Source organism: Cygnus olor, chromosome 2 (genome assembly GCF_009769625.2).
Source record: "Cygnus olor isolate bCygOlo1 chromosome 2, bCygOlo1.pri.v2, whole genome shotgun sequence".
Lineage (NCBI taxonomy): Eukaryota > Metazoa > Chordata > Aves > Anseriformes > Anatidae > Cygnus > Cygnus olor.
This window is the reverse complement of record NC_049170.1, coordinates 137034927-137051038: the sequence shown is the minus strand read 5'-3', so window position 1 is coordinate 137051038 and position 16112 is coordinate 137034927. Positions and strand designations below refer to the sequence as shown.

Sequence of the window (16112 nt, the reverse complement as noted above, 5' to 3'; positions counted from 1 at the left end):
AACACCGTGCAGAAAGACAACCGAGAGAAGTGCTAAAAGAAAAGGGGAGCGGGGGGAGAAGACCACCTCGAGTCACGCCAAATCCTTTTTGGCTGCAAGCTGACAAAAGTTTTCTGCGGCGCTGTTCTTGCTGCGGGGCAGCGGCTGCCTGAAGGGCGCCCTCAGTGCTGCTGTGAGGCTGCGCATCGCGCTCAGCCGCCTGAAATTGCCTGGTGGGGCAAGATTGGTGGCATAATTCAACTTTTTTTCTTCATTTTATTTTTGTCTTTGTCTTTAGAAGCGCAGCGGGACCTTTCTTCAGGGACAACCGGCAAAGCGCTGTCCCCGGCCCCGCTCCCGCTCCTCCCCTCACGGCCGTGCCCGGATCGAACCCGCCCCGCCGCGCATGCGCCCCTTGCGCTCCCCAGCAGGCAGCGCGCCGCGCCGAGGTCAACATGGCGGCCAGGGCGAGCGGTGAGCGGGGGGGGGGGGCGGCTCGGGGGGGCTGCGGGGGTCGGTGGTGAGGCCCTGGCACAGGCTGCCCAGGGAAGCTGTGGGTGCCCCATCCCTGGAGGTGCTCAAGGCCAGGCTGGATGGGGCTTTGGGCAACCTGGTCTGGTGGGAGGTGTCCCTGCCCATGGCAGGGGGCTGGAACTGGGTGGGCTTTAAGGTCCCTTCCGACCCAAACCGTTCTGTAATAAGTAGTGGCTTCGGGCTTGGTTCATTTAGTGTGATTTCTTCTCAGCTCCTAAAATGTGAAGGTCGAAGTCTGATCAAGCGATATGCTGACAGCGTGCTGGTATCACACTTAGCACTGGCTTTCTGGAGTGGCTTCATAAGGCAACCAATCTAAAGTCATGAGACATAACCTTGTGTTCACTGCATTGCCTGAACTATGCTGTTTTTAGGTTTCCAGACCCTTGTCAAATTTAATTTGGAACTGCACGGTACTTGACTACACTTAAAAAACAACCAACCAACCCACCTTTGATATCCAAAATCACAGCTAGGAAAAGATCAGTATCCTGCATTTTGCGTGCTTTAATTCTTCTTAAAGCCAACGATTCTTCTGAGGTTTCAGCGTTGACCTTCCCGTTGACTTTGGCAGCTGTTTGAAAAAGCAGGTCTGGAATAGTATTTAGGTAATTGGAGAGGGGAGCAGAAGGTTAACAACATAATATGCTGGTCTTGAAATCACATTAACCCGTAATGAGAGCTGTGAAACTTAGGTAAATGCTTTGAAAAACAGGGTGGTAAACACTATAGTTTTAGCTCAAGTAAGAGTTATGGAGCTTAAAGCTGTTGCTGATGTGTTTGGGAATGACTTGTTAGCAGTGTTCCAAGTCTTAAAGTACTCTAATTTTTAAATTGAGTGAAACAGAGGTCAGAATATTGTATGGAACAAGCACTCGTTCTGTATGTTCAGTATCCATGTAAGAGTACTGGAAAGCAGAGAGGCCTGGTCATACATGCTCAAGTTCAAACCTGACGTGGTGTTGCGTTACTGTACATGAAAGCGGTCAACAGATACTTGCATACTGTCGTAGCGGTGTGTAAGGTTGCATTTCATCGTGTTCCCCGACTGATGACAGTCACTTTCAGTTTCAGGAGGCGGCCGTCTGATTGACAGAATCCGCAAGTGGTATTACAATGCAGCTGGATTCAACAAGCTCGGTGAGTGTTTCGTTAAGCCTTAAAAACTTTGCATGATTAACAGTTCTCCATCTAGTTATGGTTCATAACTGGTGTATGTGTGAGCAATTTGATGCATGTCTTTTTATCAACGATAGCTACTACTTTTCTTTCGAGAAGAAAGTTATCAACAGCTTTGGTCATCGTGACCGCTGCCTAGTAATGAGTCAGTGACTTCTTTTCTGTTGTTTCTGTGGTTGTTCTTCAGTGAAATAACTTGTAACATCTAAGGTTAAGCTGGAGCTGTTGAAAAAACTTCCAGAAAGCAGTCCTGAAAGCTTGATTTTTTAAAAAAAAAAATTTCCCACCGAGTTAATTGCGTAGGTTAGTACCTGCTAATCTTGTTACCTTCCCAAGGGCTGCATTCCAAACTGGGAGATTGCTGCTAATAGCAGTTGGTCTGTCTGGGTTACTTTTGCAAAGTATCCAACCTGTATAAAAGGATTTAGCTATTTTTGCACTTTGTATCACTGTAACTTGAGCTGATGTCTCTCTGGCCTGTATAATGGGAAAGTAGCTGTAAAAATAGTGTTTCTTTATGTGAAGGGAATTGCCTTGATGGTATTATCATTAATTTGTCCCTTGTTATTACCAAGTTTGTTTCAACAATATAGATTGCAGAGCTGTTCTTGAATGACAAGATAATTTGAGTATTCAGAGACTGTTACTAGTACTGGCTGCAACTTCAGGGCATCATTTAAAGAAGTTAACATGCCTGCCCCAGGAAAGCTAGAAAGAAAAAAGAAAATTGAAAGACTAAAGTTTATTCTTTGATCACTCACTTCTAGAGGTGGAGTGCTATCTATCCACTGAAATTCTTGATGGCATTAATACATTTGTTCCATTTTCTGTGAATGTGACTGAAATCTATGGGTTAAACTAGTAGCCATGCATCTTGTGCCTTTAAACAGAAACTACAAAACCACGCCTTATATTTTCAAGAATATATGGCTCGAAGGAAATCTCTTTTTTACTGGGAGACTCCTGCCAACTCAGTCACATGAGAGCAAGACCTTTAACCTCAAGGCAATAGGTTTGCATTTGTGATCTGTATCAATTTTGAAATGTTACAGAAGTAACATTTTGTTCTTTGTTGCTAATGCTGAAATTTAAAGCGGGATTGGTTAAATTTCAGAAATTCTTCACTCCAAAAACAGCGTGGGGATCTTCTTATGCTGTCAGAAGGCTAGTTACGCCTCCCTGAACTAAGTTCTGATGGAGGGAAGAAGTGGAAACTCAGGCACAAAAAAAATTCAGTAGGTTCATGTTTCCATTGCTTGTTGTAGCTGATGGAGATCAAGGCATTATGCACACTGGAGTTTAGAAAATAATTCTTATGTACTGAAGTAGTCACATCTGCAGTTGACTGACTGTGATAGAATCAGCTTTTAAAGCTTTTACCTAGACAGTCATCTGAAATCAAGGATATGAAATAAAGTGAGCATAAGTCTACCCATCAGATCCTGAATAGTTACTGTTCTGCATATATTCTGTATAATCTTATGAAACACATTAAATCAAATATTGATTTTCCATGTGCCTTCTTAAGAAAAGGAGAAAGAGCAATTAAATTGAGTATGTGAATGTCAGCGTTCACAATTTGTTCTCTGTGAGCAGTTAGGGGTTCTCTTTGTCTGGGTTGGTTTTTTTTTTGTTTTTTTTTCCCTCACAGTTTTGCATTTTAAGTGTCATGTCTATGTTATGCAAAAACACCTGTGTTGGTCCTAAATCTTACTTAGGAACATCTACTCAGCGATAACGTAAAATATCGTTGGTACAGGATTAATGCGAGATGATACGTTTTATGAAGATGATGATGTAAAAGAAGCACTGAAGAGACTTCCAGAGGATCTTTACAATGAAAGAATGTTTCGCATAAAGCGAGCACTTGACTTAAGCCTGAAACATCAGATCCTTCCGAAAGACCAGTGGGTGAAATACGAAGAGGTATGTGTACAGAGTTGCCTCAAGGTGGAGGTCTTTAAGACTGATCGTTGTAGTGTCATTGGGATTTTCAATCTCTGTGAAGAGATGCATGCTTCCATGTTATTTATAACGAGTATGAGTGTGCATCTCTTAGGATACCTATGAAAAACACAGCTTTTGAATGCTGTTTAAAAATCTGTATTTTAACATTGGAAATTTTATCTTTTGCTCAAGATGACAAAGGCTTAAACTACAGCTCAAAACTATAGCACTTCTATATTCAGATGAAATATTCTAAGCTGTCAGGTAAGGAAGTATGCTCTAACTGGCTTGGAAATTCTTTTGAATGAATTTCTTGGTTTTGTAGAAAATCTTGAGCCAAAGCTTTTATTCATGAAAATGTCAATAATTTAAAGGAAAGCCTTGTATTAAAATAAATGTCTTACTGTAATTTGAAAACCAAATCAAGCTACACCTTCCTTTTTATTTTTAATTAACGTGTTTCTTTGTAGTGGAATAATTCAGACTTTACATTACTGCTCGTTTCAGCTTTCTCCAAATCACCTGGCAGGAACTTTTTCACTAAACTTTGGACTGGAAAATAATATAAGAACATTAATTTCTGTATAGAAGTGGAGGTTGTTTCTTGTGGTGTTATTGGTCATACTTTGGTATTGACTGCATAAGTTGCTTGAGCAGCAGTTTGGTTTGCAGTTATGCACAGACAAGGTGTTCTGTTTCAATTTGTCTGCAGTGCTGTTTAGAAGCTAAGTTCAAAATAAGCTTCTCCGGCGTGACGAAAATTTTACTTGGACTTGATCTAATTAAGGTGGATCTTGCGCACTTGGATATTTGTCAAAAAAAATTATGAAGTTATAGCTGAAGGCATCATTTTACTTGTTAATGTTGGGGAAGCATTAAGAATTAGCAGTGGTTGCATTAGAGTTTGTCATTGCAGACATGGTAGGTACCAAGTTTACCTTTTCAGAATGAGTAACGTAGTTCTTTTTTTCTCTTCCCCCTCTGTACATTGGTTTGTAGTTAAATCTGAGGAGGAATGAGAGAGAAGTAATCTGTAGGATGGTTTGAATTGTTTCTGGACCTCCCTTTTGAGTTTAAGTTAACTAATCTTAAATATTCTCTTCTTTTTCAGGATAAGCATTATCTTGAACCGTACCTTAAAGAAGTAATCCGTGAACGACTTGAAAGAGAAGCATGGAACAAAAAATAGCTATTGAACTACTACTTCGTGTTAATATCCACATATTTCTGATATCTCTAAACATTTGGTTATTAAAGTCTTCAGGGAGGCAAATGTGAGGCTGAAGGAACACTTGTTTCAGCTTGTTCATGGGTTCTGTTCATCCAACTAAAATAAACGTGTCAAAGTATAAAATCTCCTTGGAAGACTTCTTTGTAAATGTTAACAGGTTAATGTTCAAATCTTTCCTATGAGCATATACATTACATATTAGCTTAATGGTATGCAGTCTTCATTCCAGCTTCTTACTCTTTTCAGAGTACAGCTGTTTCCTGCAGTTAGAGGGTAGGGTAAGAATTGCCCAAAGCTGCTGCTGCTAGTTCCTCTGTTAACTTAAAATGGGGGTGCTGTTTCCTTTGTCACCACTTCTCCCTGGAGATGAGAATACTGGACCAGTGTTTGATGTGACAGTGGTGTCATGAGACAGCAGCATGGGATGCTCTGTGTATCTAGGCACATATATATTTCAGTAATGACAAATGTAAATGGTTCCTTAATCATAAAATCAGGAAATATTTTACTAGCTCTTTATACCATGTGTGTTGTCAATACTTACAAGATTATTTTCATATAAACCTTAATGACTGTCTCATTTCATCTTGATTTTATCCTTTTAAAAAGCTGATGTGCTTTCTATGGTATAATTAACATCCCATGTATTTTTTTCTTGGCCTAGAGCATGTTATTTACAGTGAGTGGCACCAATTACTTTAAACCATCATGCTAACAGACTTAATATTAGAGTTGCACAGAATTTGGGCTCTGCTTAAACACAGAAGCAGTTCAGCTGTGTCCAGAAAGCGCCAGCCCTTGCTGGCTGAAGACCTTGAGTTTAGTCTTCCATGGTATAATGGTAGTGTTAATTCTGAGACAGTCTTTGGTGTTGCACACAAATTGCAGAATTTGAGGCCTATTATATCCCTCTATATGAAGTGCACAATCTTGTGCAGTAGTAACATGATATCTCTTTTATTATGCATGCTTGTCTGCGACATGCAGTAATCTGTGGACCAAAAGCTAGAGAGCAGTTAAAAAAAAAAAAAAGTACGTAAATATAGAGCAAATCATGCCTGTATCTTTGGATTAATATATAACCAAATAGCTTCCATTCCTACTTCTAATCCATATCTTAGTCGTGACTCAGAGTAGTCTTATCTGCTTGCTTCAGTTGCTTACAACTGTAAAGTGGGTAGAGCAATTACTAGGTGAAATATTTATTTCAATGCTTCACAACCTGGTATGGTAAAACAAAATGCTACAAAAATATCTGCATTACCAATATTCCTTAAAAATTTGTGTGGAAGTTACATTAAGAATGTGAGGTTTCCTTCACCTCCTATAGCAAAATCGTATTGAAGTATATACATCATTTGCTGATGGGTTTTTGAGAACTTCCTAATTTTCTTCAAGGGACAGGTAAGACCTGAAAGTTCCACAATTCTGTTGTATGGAATTATTAGAATACTTTTTTTTTTTCCAGTGGAATTAGAACTACTTCATTAGCTATTAAATAATATTAGAGAACTTAATTATCTAATGGAAGGAGCATTTGAGAGGCATAATTGGTCAAAGTTCTATGAAAGCTACAGTTTTGTAGAAAGATCGTATCTTTTTATTTGACCATTGGTTTGGATTAAGGTTCAAAGGTTTTCAAAAATAAGTTGGGGTAGACAAAAGGGGTTTGCTGGCCACGAGCACTTGAAAATAGTCTGACCTCTGAGGAGGATGCCAAGCATCCATGTGCCAATTGGCATCACACTTCTGAAATCATTGACCTCTTTACGCTCATATATCATGTTTCAAGAGTCAGAGGGAAGTGGTGGAGGTTAATAAAAGTCTTTCCAAGCGATCTTTATTGAAGTTTTAGGGGAGAAGATAAAAGGAAGCGGTGTCAAAAGCTTACTTGTTGACTAGCTCAGATTGACAGCTTCCATTTAGGCATGTTTTCAGATGCTTCTGATGTAGATTAATCAGTGTGAAGTTCCCATACTGTACAGTAGTTTTCCGTTTAAGTATTTTTCAAGAGGTCATTGAAGACTGTTGGCTTATTTCTCAGTGTGATATTGGAAAGGAAAATGTATTTGGTTTTCTGGCAGAGATGGGTGAGTATTCTTTGAGACATTTAAGAGAATCTAAACATAATGTGAAACAGGGAGGAGGCAGGTCAGTGTGCAAGGGGGACCTCTGCCCTGGAACCAGGAGTTGTAGCACTTCCATGTTAGAGATTGTAAGCTCTTATCTAGAATACATAATGTAGGATTTGGATGCTTGTGCTACCAGCTAGCAGCTGAGTAACTTGCAAGACATTTCATATTTCACCCTGTAGTGTTCTTTTCTGTGTTCTGAGTTACTAGTGTGAATCGGTAGCTAGCTGAAACATAAGAGTTTGTACGAAATACCTGAATCCTGCTAGTGACAGAATGCAGGGTCAGTGTGATTGCCATTTTTGAGTTCTTAATTTTTCCTTAAAAATGTCTAGGATGGGGATGAATGGTCTTGCAAAAAAAAAAAAAAAGGGGGGGGGGGAATTGCATATATCTATAATCTCCTTGTAACACTTCCATCCTACCTGTGCAGCCGTGGGGTCCTGCCCCATTTCTGGTGTAGGCTGTGTGCTGTTCTGTGAAGAGCGTAGGGTTTTGCAGCTATGGGTTTACAATCTGAAAAATTGTCTGATTTTTAAGGAAAAGATTGATAGCGCTAAAGGGGGATAGATTGACAGGGATGGAAAGGTAGTCTGATGAAGAAGAAAACAGCATTCTGTCTTGGAGAACTTGTTTTTCTTTCATTAGGTTTTTCTGTAGCACTGTGCAAGGCGCTTTGACTGTTCACTGATCTCTGACTTCCATTTGCCTTAGCTCATTTCAATATCTCTGTTCTGAAAAACTTCTAGACAAAAGCATTGGTATTTGTTTGGGCACACCACTGATACTACAGGAGGTGGTACTGAGAGCAAATCTCGTGAGGAATTTGAGTTGAAAAAGACCTCCTTCCTCATTCCTAGGATGGTAAGTGTAAAAATATGGGAGCTGATACTTCTGTGACCTGTGCAGAGTGCAGTACGCAAGGTTGTGCTGTGTACAGAAGATTGAAAAGTACTCTTAAATGAGAAAGGGATTCCTACTGGAAAAAAAAAATGAACCTGTAACTTAAGGTCATATCATAATGCACAAGGCAGCAGTGTGCATCTTGAGTTTCCAAACTTGATTTTAAAACCTTGATCTTCATATATTTTATATGAATTCTATATAGATTTCTTAAATTACTGGGATCTTTTTCTAGCCTGAGTTCACAGCATTTTAGGCACATCAGAATTATTTGTGTCAAATTAAGAAAGTCCGAGTTAATAATATTAATCCTGCAGTTTGACAGTTTTAGCTTGAATTAATTTTCGTAATTTTTAATTGAACTTTCACTTCAAGTTCTTCGATTAAAGACATAGTGAAATATAAGAATAGGTTTTGATTGCTGAAGATCGTGTTTGTTATGGCAGACTGATTTCTTTAAATTTCACATCAGTCAACCAAGAAACAATGGATTTTTCTGCAGCTCCGTAACGAGAAACATATGCTTGTTTTACATCCAACTCCCATCCAAAGGAGAGCTGCAGCAGATACAAATCTCCTAAGAATTTTGATGAAACATCATGCTTGTCATTGCAATGGAACTGTTTTAGCATTATTATGCTAAACACATTCCTACTTGAAGCATTTTCCCTCTAGGTAGCAAAAGTCAAAGATTATCCAAAGGGTTTCACCGCAGTGTTGTTGTGTCATCAGCTTTTGTGGACTGAAATTTCGGCCGTGGTAAGGGCAAACTTTGCAGTGCAGGGCAGGGAGATGCAACCTGCACCACCGCTGCTCTGGGGTGAGACCAGAGCTGGAACTCGGTGTCCCTCCTGGTATGCAGCTGCCTTAAGTGCCTTGAGTGACTTCACTTCTTAGCCTCTTTTCCAGCCAGTCTAAGGCCCAAAGGACTGAGATTTTGGAAAATATTTAGGCGACTATCTCTGCTGTAAACTGTTTGGGTTAGTATCTAAGTACCGTTCGAGAACTGGGTCTGATCCCAGAGCTCGGTTTCCCCAAACTCCTCTGCAGGCTGTGCAGAGGTGCAAGTTTCCTCAAGTAAAGTTATGTAAATGCTTCAGTGTTGAACAGATCTTGGCTTGCCCAGGACCTCAGTGCTGGTGGTGCTGGACTAGGTGGCAGGCTGCTCTGATAAGCTGGGGTGCCAGAAATCGCCTTGGCTTCTGCTTTCCTGGCAACGTGGGTCTTCTCATAGCAAGCCTGGAGAAGACCACCTCAATACTTTCAATTCACTAGTGATTTAACATTAGTTTATGCTGGCAGGCCATGAGCTCGATTCCTTTTCTTCACGAAAAGCTGGTGCTTTGCAGGCCACCAGAGAGGGTGACACCTGTGTGGCTTAACTCTGGGAACCCCCAGTTCGTGGCACTCACTGAGGCTTCAGTCTTCTCTAAAGATTATTGGAGTATTACCCATCAAACCGGGCCAGAAAGGTGCTCAAGCTCTCTGTCCTGCTGCCAGAGTGCTCAGGGATGACTGAAGTGTCCACCTCCCCTGGCTCAACCTCATCTGTTTCTTTCCATGAAAGCCAGAAGGGCTTCAGGAGGATACCCCAATAGTCGTAGCGCGGGTCTGGGAGCGGGGAGTTCACATCTCTGCAGTGAAAGAGGAGACCTGGATCTTTCCCTTCCAAAGCCTAAGCAAGTGCTCTAATTGCTGTTGCTGTTTTATGAGTGTGTGCTGCTTCAGTCCCTACTCTGGGAAGGGAGCTGGGGCTTGAAACCTGATCAGAAAGAGGCACCTCACTCAGCACAGCTGGGCTGTGCTCTCTTCAGCGTTTCCTAAAGTGGTTCCCTGCTGGCCTGCACGGATCTGGTTCTTTGTGTCTAAATCTTCTGGACTGCACGGGGAGGCTGGAGAGCGAGACACCCAGCAGAACGCTGCTGTGCTCAGTATTACAACACCTAAGCCCTTTTATGAAGCCTCATACTCCCGCCGCGGCCCGGCAGATTGAAATGATTGTTTATAAGCAGCAAAGTGCAGAACCCAAGGCTCAGATCTCTTCAAGGCGCTTCAGACGGCTTTTGTCTGCGAGCTGTGCTCCCTGGTGGAGTATTAGCTTCAAAAAGACACTGCTCTGAAACAGTCGTAAAAGCATCTAGGTATGTTTGGTTTGCTTCAATTGACCAAAAGTTCTCCAAATGCTGAAAGATCCTCAGCTGCGTTCTCATACCGAAGAAGATGGAGAAAAGCTCCTTTAATTTTCCATCGGTGTACAAGCAGGGCTGCGCTGATGCTCGGAGCCCAGCCTGGCTATTAGAGCTAACGAGACTGTCACAGGAGTGTGGAGGTGGCTCTGATAAAAAGCAAAATGTATGCTGCTGCCAGGTGAGGCTTGGCTCAGCTCTGCTCTGTGCATTGCAAACGCCGAGTTACCAGAGGAGAGGTGAGATCAGCATTTCTGAGCTTTATTGAGGCACTGCTAGAAATCCTTGCACTGCAGCAGGGCAGAATCAGGACCTGAGTCTGCGTCGGGGCTGGGATGCCTTCTCCTCCCCCTGCAAAATACAGAATAAAAACTATATTTCCTTCCAGAACTACAGCTGCTTTAAGGAGACACTGCTACACCCGTTATAGGACTGGTAATACAATTGTGACATGTTTCATATCTGTAGTGTAAAGTTTCTGTGTGGTAGCCCAGGTCCACCTGGCTTGCCCTGAGGAGCATCGCTATGTGGCTCGTCTCCTGCCCACCCCTGGAGGACAGCTTCTCCTGGGAGCAGCATCTTATGTGGGACAGCTTGTAGGTTTGCAGCTGGTCCCCAGGGTAGATTTTTGGTGCAAGATATAGGATACAGTGTGCCAAGCCTTGCACAGCCTCCTCCTTACCTGGTTGTGAGCTTTCCTGTGGAAAGGAGGGGAGTAGCCATCTCCACCCCTAGAGCACTGGGGAATTTATTTAATTCTTATACGTACCTTTTAATACATATATCTAACCCCGTGGATCTGCTGTGTGGCCAGACACCTCCAAAGCAGCCATTAAAGCCTCGATGCTTCGCAGTGATTCAACAAACTGTTTCAAGGAGAACGAGAGGAGGTGTGCTTTGAAAGGGGACTTCTCCTCCAGCTGCTCCCATCCAGCACTTAAAACACATAAGACACAATAAAGCATGTGTTGACATAAGCGATCTTCAAAAAAACCATTGGATTATTTTGAAGGAGTGTATATACACACGTGGGGAGAGTTATCATCCTTCACCCAGCAAAACAATTACATCAGTGCAGCTTGGAGCAGGATCTGCCTTAAGATCTCCCAGATGTTGCAAGCAGCACAGCTGCTGATCGGGTGCTCTGTAATTATAAACTGTTAAATGGAGGAGGGGAGGAGCCAGGCACGGGAGACCTGGTGAGCTCGTGTTGGGAACGAGTCCTGCTTTTCTCCTCCCCACCCGTGAGCAGGGCACGGGTCTCACAGGGCACGCTCTGAAGGACAGCAGAAGGCACCAGTGTCCTGAAGAGCCTTCAGGCCTCAGCATCCCAACTGTTGGGTTGCTGATGCTTGAGCCTCAGGAAAAGGGAAGGGTTTAGGAAGCTCCTGTGCTGGCATTTCCATGGCGTGACATGTGCTGGTGGCCTGGTTCCCTGACGTCCCTTCCTCATCCCATCGAGGCTGGTTGGCCCCAACGGCAGGTGGGGCTGTGCCGTAACAGTACGAGCACCACCAGAGCGTCCTGGCATTGTCTTCTCTTTTTTAATTTCATTTTTCAGGATGACAACACTTTGGAGGTTTATGACCAACAAGAGAATTTACTACTAAGTCATATACTGATGTAATGAAATCTAATATATGCTGTGTAATGAGTTATGAGATGTTATTTAGTTTCAGGGTTTTATTACTTCAATCAGTTATGACCATATTTCCTTTTATATGATTGCTCACTCTTTAAACATACCAGATGACCGTATAAAGAACACCTAATAAAGTCTGGAGATGTTAAAATATAAATGTTTTAATTTTTGCCATAAATTTCTTTTAATTCTACCAATAGTGGCTTTTGGGCTGGAAGCGGTGCAGTCATTGTTAGAAGTGTTGTCCTGGGCCCTGTACGAGAAGTAGCTGAGTGACCCTGCTTAATTACACAGCACAATTAGTTACTAATGGTCATGCTTGGTCCGCAGAAATGGAAAGGGTTTTGGAACAAAACTAGAAAGAAAATGTCCATCTGTGATAGAAGCCATTGTCTTAGTTTTCCTCTCCTATTTACCAGTGCAGCTGTGACATCCTCGCTCCTGGCTGCTACCACTCTTCCAGAGGGCAGAATCCGGCTTTGTGCTCCATCTTCTACATCACAACCAAATCTAAGAATGCTCTCCCCAAGCACATCTTGGCAATCCTCCTAATTTTTCCACGTTCATGTGCTGCATTTAAAAGTCATTTGGGACAACTTCATAGTGGTGGAATTATGTAGCTGTGAAATAAGATCAGAATCAAGTCCTTAATAAATCCACGTTTAAGCAAGTGAGGGACTTGCCCTACTGAACAATTGCAGGAACCAAAGGTTGCTTTTTCCCATTCCTGATACGTTCACAGCTGAGTGCTCAAAAAAATATGGTGGAGGACATTTTATGGTGGTGAACAAGCCTTGGGTAAGACTTTGTGTCTGTGGTAGTGCAGATACTGCCCCACTGCCTGTTTTTTTGTAAAGACTGCAGCTATTGCAGAGTTGCAGCATGCTGCTGGTATCCTCCAGTGCAGGGACGTGAGCTGCACCTGCCCGACCCCCTTAGCCTGACCCAGGTGTGCACTGCTCCCTTCTGCTGTGGACTTCAACACAGGCCCCGTGCTGGTCCTGGAGGATGAAGTGGCACTGCAGTGCTGGGGATGGATCTGTCTCTGCTGGTACAAGGTGCAGAGCCCCAGTGGCTTCTCAGCAGTGGGAGGAAAACCAGCCTGGGTAGCTCTAAATTTCAATTGCTTTCTAGTTACAGCTTCATTCAGCATTTGCAGCAAACAGAAATGTTTTCAGCAGGTTTGGTCTGCCGTGGCTGTGACTGCCACCTGCATCGTGGCCCAAGAAAGACTCTGCTGGGAGTGGTGATCCCTGCTGCTCTACTGCTTGCGGCAGCAAATGCTGGGGCCACAGTTCGGCAGAGATCTCCTATCCATCCCCACCCCAGACTCCGAGCCCTCTCACTGAGCAGCCCGTGCCTTGGTTTAGCTGTGGTTGGTATTGCTGCAGTCTGTAAACCTCCTTCTGCTTCGGTAAGGCAGGGCAGCACCTCAGGAGAGTTCCTCTGCTTATTGCTTATTCAGTATTTTTTTTTTTTAATTAAACATACATCAAAAGGCCGCACTCCTCCCAGTATTTATTCAATTACTGGTAGAGATACTAACAGAGGGGGAAAGATTTTAAAGGTTTTAGTAGATCTAAAACATCCACTTTGCTTCTCCTTCTATTAGCTCTACTACTAATTGGATAAATCCAAAGAGAAGAATTATGATGAGTAATGAAATAAAGACTTCGCTATTCACAAATCCAGGATAATAGTTCGGCGAAAGAGAATCCTACTCCAAATGAATGGCCAAGCATGCTTAAAACGTGTCTTTGTACAGTAACAAGGCAAAATTTAATCCCGTTAAAAAAATGTTGGCAGTGGCTCAGAGTGGGGAACACGCTGCTGAACTGTCCTGCACTAACCTTGGGTGTAGGAAAGGTTGAGACAAAGCAGCGCACGGAGTTTGACACATCTTTGCCCTTTAGGTCCTCAATGGTGCAATGAGTTGCCAATGCATTTAATATTGTTTAACTGCAGAAACTGTAGTATGTGCAGGAGCCAAGCGATGTCGTGCTTGCTGAATGTGCCCTGTATGCTGCCTCATATGCAGAATTTATTTGCATATCCATAAAGCACAGATTTCTGAACTCACTCAAAAGAGCAAGTCCACATGTTATTTTAATTTGCAAGAAACAAAATCTGTGTCCCATATGTCTTACTTAGCGGATAAAAAGACAGGTAGGCTAGTTTCTCACTAACCAAAAATTTAACAAAAACATTGGTTTTTTTTTCCCCCCAGGTTTTATGCTTCACCTTTGCTACTCTGCTTTTACTTTGTCCATGGTATTTTCAGTGGGATCCGGAGTACTTTTCTCCAAGAATTTCATATGTGGCACTCAGCTGCCAAAATAATTACTTCTCTTATTTCTAATTAAGAGGGATATAATATATACTACAGAAAAGATAGTATGGCTGTATGAGTTTCTCATGGCCACGTATTATACCCTTGGAGTTTCAGCTATAGATCTTGGGAACGATAGTGTGCAGAAAGCTCCAAGCGTCAAATTTTCAAGCTGAAATCAGCACTGGTTCCGTACAAGGGATGGTTGAGGGTGCTGTGGGGGCTCAGCATTACACCCTGCTCCGACACGAGTGCTGCCCAAATCTCTGCAGCCCAGCGGGGCTTTGGCAGAGCTTCTCCCACACACGAGGCTTTTGTGATCGGTTGCATGGCAGCTTCTTGATTTCTGATAGTGTGGAAGGAAAGCGGGTGCTTTGACTGATTAAAATACGTAAATATCCAGAGTGAAAAGTATTAATATCCAGCACTGCCCACTAAATCTTTATGAAGGTCTTGCCCTTAAAATATCAGCTGTGAGGTTTTCCTCTGCTGCTATTTGCAATATCGTTCCGTTGTGCTGAATGAATTACTTGACATAGCTTTGTGTCTCTTTTTACTGTAACTACTTCTATAAAGATTCAAACTGACAGTTCCTGCAGCAAGGCACGAGGAAATACATTTGAGTAGTGCATGTGTTTTACAGAGTGAGATCAGAGAGTACACATACATCACAAGGTACTCCAGGGAATAAGAGGTAACTATAGATATATGCACAATGCGTTATCTTTCAGCTCTTGATCCATACTCTGGCAGGCACTGCCAAACTGGACAAAAAAAAAAAGATGGCCCCACCATGTGATGGCAGAATAAGCTTTCGCTTCAGAGCGTGAGGTTTAGAAACCACAGAAAGCAGCAGCACAGCAATGGGGTGGTCCCACTTTTCCAGCATGGGTCATGGCTCCGGGGCTCTTCAGAGGGGTTGCACCCCTGTGCCAGCAGCAAGGCCAGAGGGATGGTGCCACCGTGATGCTTCCCATGGGTTCCTGAAGGGGATCAGAGGGGCTGGGGGGAGCAGAAGTGTCCCTGGGGATGATACACCCTAGGTGGGCTCAGCACCTGATGCTCTAAGGGCAGCTTGCTGACAGCAGAAGCAATGGGACATGAACGTCGTCGCCGAGAGCGATTAAAAAATGTACGGTTGTGCAGAATTCTTTAAGCTTGATTACATGAATCAGGAACTAGTGAAGGGTTCGAGGAGCTGGAAATAATTGCAATTTGTCATATCAAGAGTCTCCTTCCCAGAAACAGGCAGTGTAAGCAGTGGCAAGTCGGCCATATGGAGAGCAGATGTCTCCAGGGAGCTGAAAAGAAGATACTTTGCTAGTACTAAAAATATTCAGTTCGAGGAGGTGATAACAAGTGCTTCTAAAGGAGAAGCAATTATTTATCATTGAGGAGACAATTTTTACTGTTTCCTAGAACACAAACCTATATGCTTGAATAACCCAGGACTGTCGTGGGGAAGAGGCACTGATTCATGGCTCGAGGCAGGATCTATAATAGCAAGCAGATTGCATGTCTTGTTTAACTGTGTGCTTTTTAAAGCACACTTTATCACAGGCTGTCTCACAAGGAAAAAAGTGGGGAAACAGAAGGACAATGACTTACCAGTGTACAATCGGTCTGAGGTACAAAGAAGCACAGCTACCTTTGCCATTTGCAGCTTTGGTATTTCACTTTTTAGCGCTTTAATTAGGGACAGCATTGTGGAGACTGACTCAATTTCCAACATCAGTGCTATGGTGTTAGATGGTTCCTGAGAGCCTCTCCCAAGCACCAGATCTGCTTAAACTTCAGGAGTGAGGCTTTAGAAGAGAGCTCCATTGCTGTCTTCAGGTACCTGAGATTCTTAAAAACCTCTAATGGCTGTGGTCCCCAAGCCCACGTAGGTAGCTTGCTCCTGAGCTTATCTTTGATTATAGCTGGGAGGTTTGTCCTCATATCTGACCTAAACCTCCTTTGTTTCCAGTTAAACCTACTACTCTTTGTCCACGCTTACTGGACATCAAGGCAACTGATCTTCACCCTCTTCACAGTCACCTCTGAAGGC

The 16112-nt window shown here is 42.9% G+C and overlaps 1 protein-coding gene and 1 long non-coding RNA gene across 2 annotated transcripts; one reads left to right on the top strand and one right to left on the bottom strand.

Moving 5' to 3' along the window:
- Positions 1-309: 309 nt before the first annotated feature.
- Positions 310-4988, top strand: LOC121064693 (cytochrome b-c1 complex subunit 7). The gene is made up of 4 exons (XM_040546592.1): positions 310-453; positions 1582-1653; positions 3452-3618; positions 4751-4988. The coding sequence occupies exons 1-4, from the start codon at positions 435-437 to the stop codon at positions 4826-4828; spliced, it is 336 nt and encodes a 111-aa protein (XP_040402526.1). The 5' UTR covers positions 310-434; the 3' UTR covers positions 4829-4988.
- A 3523-nt stretch (positions 4989-8511) lies between these two features.
- LOC121064690 lies at positions 8512-12223 on the bottom strand. The gene is made up of 3 exons (XR_005816632.1): positions 12150-12223; positions 10861-11027; positions 8512-10442 (listed from the first exon to the last, which is right to left on the bottom strand). It is a non-coding gene; the product is annotated as an uncharacterized LOC121064690 (long non-coding RNA).
- Between the last annotated feature and the right edge of the window lie 3889 nt (positions 12224-16112).

What these genes read in the sequence shown, in the direction of transcription:
- LOC121064693 (XM_040546592.1), top strand. An exon ending in AGCTGGATTCAACAAGCTCG is followed by an intron (nt 1,654 to 3,451) that starts GTGAGTGTTTCG and finishes TCGTTGGTACAG; the next exon opens with GATTAATGCGAGATGATACG. An exon ending in AGTGGGTGAAATACGAAGAG is followed by an intron (nt 3,619 to 4,750) that starts GTATGTGTACAG and finishes CTTCTTTTTCAG; the next exon opens with GATAAGCATTATCTTGAACC.